Source organism: Bison bison, unplaced genomic scaffold, assembly GCF_000754665.1.
Source record: "Bison bison bison isolate TAMUID 2011002044 unplaced genomic scaffold, Bison_UMD1.0 scf7180017864471, whole genome shotgun sequence".
Lineage (NCBI taxonomy): Eukaryota > Metazoa > Chordata > Mammalia > Artiodactyla > Bovidae > Bison > Bison bison.
The window spans coordinates 18,194,706-18,198,024 of NW_011495032.1; the positions used below are offsets into that span (position 1 = coordinate 18,194,706).

Below are 3,319 nucleotides of genomic sequence, written 5' to 3' on the forward strand. Positions count from 1 at the left end.
ACAGGTAATACAAAGTCCAAAGGTCTTGTGTTTATGGAATAAACACATGAAGATTAAACTACATGATTAACATGGGAAAAAAAATCATAATTTTATTTTCATAAGAGATAGGTTATGAGTGCATGATGTAAAAGCTTAAAAGTCATCACCAAACTGTGCTAAGGATTAAGAGATTATGTAGGATAAAATCTGTGCAAATTCATCTTCTTAACTCAGTATAAGATGGTAGAAAAAAAATTATTTCTTTAGTCTTTTTAATACTCAGGAAGAGAGCTGAAAAAAATAAAACAAGTAGACACACCTGCCCCCTCTTCATGATCAAATAACAATGCCAACAAAGGAGATTCCAAAGAAAAAAGCTGAGATGAAAAAAATCCAAATAAAAGCCAACATTGCTATTAAGATTTTTCTTTTAATATGCCATGAGATATCTTGATTGTATATTTTCCAAAGTACTATTCCAGCTGCATCTCCCAACCCTTCCAAAAGATTTTGCCAGTCTTTCCAATGCAATAAAAGATGCTGGATTGTAGTTCTGTCCACCTTCTCTTTTCAAAAGCAAAATAATCCTAACAACTTTAATGGTCATACATTCTTATCTAATAAGGAAAAAACATTTACAAATATCAGAAACCCAGTTTTGAGACATTTGCATTAATCTTGAACTGAATCAGCATTTTGTGGGTTTTAAAAAAGGCAGCAGTTGGAATTCACGACTTGCTGACAAACACATTTCTGCTGAGGGAAGGGGAAGACAGGGAGAGTGAATGCTGCATTTCTTCATTGGCCCCAAAGTGCTAACTCCACAAAGGGATACATCAAAAGCAAACATGCAACCGTGGTTTTTATAACTTTTAACTGCAATATAACAATGAAGTAAACAGTAATTAGGCAACTACCAATTTACCCCCCAAAATAAACCAAAAAAAAAATGTAAACAGAAAAATAACTCTGCCTATACTTGTACAGCTTCGCAAATCATGTTAGAAGGGTCTCACATTCAATGATCAAGAAATTTAAAATAGCAGTTAATTATTTTCATCTTAAGAAAATGTTCCCCCATCTCCCCCCTTCAACCCCAAGTATTTATCATGAAAGAATGGGCTTTCTTACACACTAATTTTATACTTATTTGAAGCAGCAACAATAACCACCAATAATTTGGCATTTCTGTTTACAGTCACTCCCATTTTTTTTCCCCAATTTCACAAAGCCATTATCCAGTGTTGCCATAAAATAGGGACTGTAGATTCTAGGTAGCAAAGATTCTTTCTGAAACCAATGTTAAGTCAAAGAAATATAAAGCCGGGCATTACACTAAATTTCTGGATCTAGTACACTAAAAAGAGTGAAACCTAGGAAAAGTTACCTACTGTTTTATAGAAGAAATAAAGACCTGCAAAAGCTGATTTTTGGTTGTATAATATTTTACACACTGTGTGGATTTGCGGCCTTTGCTAACTGAAGCAGACATGCACTGTATTTATCCCTGCCCTATATCCTAGATCCCTCCCTCCCCACCCCCAACAATCTACTACCTTATACCAAGTATTGTGGATATGAGCCCAAGTCATCCCAGACAATCCAGTGAACAACGTTAGTGTAATACACTGGTGTGAAGTGTGAGATTTAAAAAAAAAGTCCCTTTCAATCTTCATCAAAGTTTTGCTGTAGAAGAAAATTGGCAGCCAAGTTCTCATTCTTCTCACAAGCAAAATATACTTGTATCACAAGTCCTTCAGGAAATCCTGATGCCTTTAACCTTTCTATAGCTTCTTTTTCCTGAGGCGTTACTTGAATGTAGTTCATATGACCACTTCCAGCTTCTGCGATTCCTCCACTGCCACCTCCTCCCCCTCCTCCTTGACCACCAGCTTCTTGAACTGGTTCATTTAACATCTGAATAAAATGCTCCTGATGTTGGCTAAGTTGCTGAAGTAACTGAGGATTTTCTCGACCTATCTGTTGTAGCAATGCTGGAAGCAGGGAAGGATTCTGTTGAATAATTTGCCTCATCTGTTGAAACTGAGGCTGATTCCGTAAAAATTCAAGAGGGTGTCCTCCAGAACTTGTTGTAGTTGTTGCTGTCGTAGTTGCTGCGGCTGCAGCCACTGAAGACTGAGGCGCCCCAGTACTAGCTGCTGGAGGGGGGTCAACCACAGCCTGACTTTCTCGATCTCCAGGAATTCACATTAAGAGATACTCCACTGCTCTGTCAGGGTTGTTGAAACTGGCTCTCAGGGCTGCAATTACTTGCTCTCGTTCATCGCCCATTGACATGATCTCAGTTACCATATTCTCGTAAGACTGACCTGTCACAAGTGCACTTGTTGCATCTTCAAAAAGGTTCGACCGAGAAGAATCACCTGATGTACTGTCGGTTGACGTTGGGGTGGTGGCCACTGGGGTTTCCACTGGCCTCTCCGCAGGCTTCTCCTGCTTCGCTGCACTAGCAGGTGCAGGCTCAGAAGATGCTGTCGTCGGTGCTGGAGTGACAGACACAGGTGTGGGAGTGGGAGCCGAAGTGGGGGCAGGGGCTGGGGCCTGAGTCACAGCTGGCACTGTGGAGGAACTAACTGTGGTGGTGGCGGCAGAATTTGCTGAGTTGTAGCTGATGCTGGTGTTGTCACTGCTTTAGGTTTTGTCACCATAACCACCACGAAGTTTTTCTCATCAATTTTATATTCTTTTAGAGCAGTATCATCATTGAGGATTTTGCCTGCATAAATTAACTTTTGACCTGCTACAGGAAAGGCATCTTTACCCTTTTCGGATTCAATCTTCTCTTTCAGTGCTCTCACCGTCTCATCGGGGTCGATGTCGATCTTGAAGGTCTGCTGCTGGAGGGTCTTCAGGGTGACCAGCATGGTGCCGTCGCGCAGCTCCGCTGCCGGGCCTGCTCCAGGTGCTGGCCGCTGGGCGGGGTCTGTGGCCTGGCGGCCCGGGGTCGCCCGCGCTCCTCGCGTACTTGGGAGGAAGGCGGTGGGGGTGGGGGCTTGTCACATTCGCCCTGCAGAGCGGCCTCTCCCCCAGCCCTGGCCCCCGGCCGCGCAGCTGCCTCCGCGACTGCGGCCTTCCTCGCGAGCTCGGACCACCGTGCTTCCTCACGCGCCCGGTTACCAGCCAGTGGGTCTGTCGGAAGCGCGAGGGGCTCTGCGAAAGCAGCAGAGAATCCGCTAGCTCACCACAGGCTGGGGGCCGCCATCATCGTGACTCGCCGACCACTTCAGTATTCTTGCCTTGAGAACCCCATGAACAGTATGAAAAGGCAAAATGATAGGATACTGAAAGAGGCCAGGAGTTGGTGATGGACAGAGAG

General features: G+C 43.9%; 1 protein-coding gene across 1 annotated transcript; it reads right to left on the reverse strand.

Annotated features, from left to right (window-relative positions):
• Positions 1–392: 392 nt before the first annotated feature.
• LOC105003603 (UV excision repair protein RAD23 homolog B-like) lies at positions 393–3,215 on the reverse strand. Its single transcript, XM_010860856.1, is given in 2 exon segments — positions 393–2,597; positions 2,600–3,215. Coding segments are annotated over 2 exon segments (1,218 nt in total). The 5' UTR covers positions 2,868–3,215; the 3' UTR covers positions 393–1,647.
• Between the last annotated feature and the right edge of the window lie 104 nt (positions 3,216–3,319).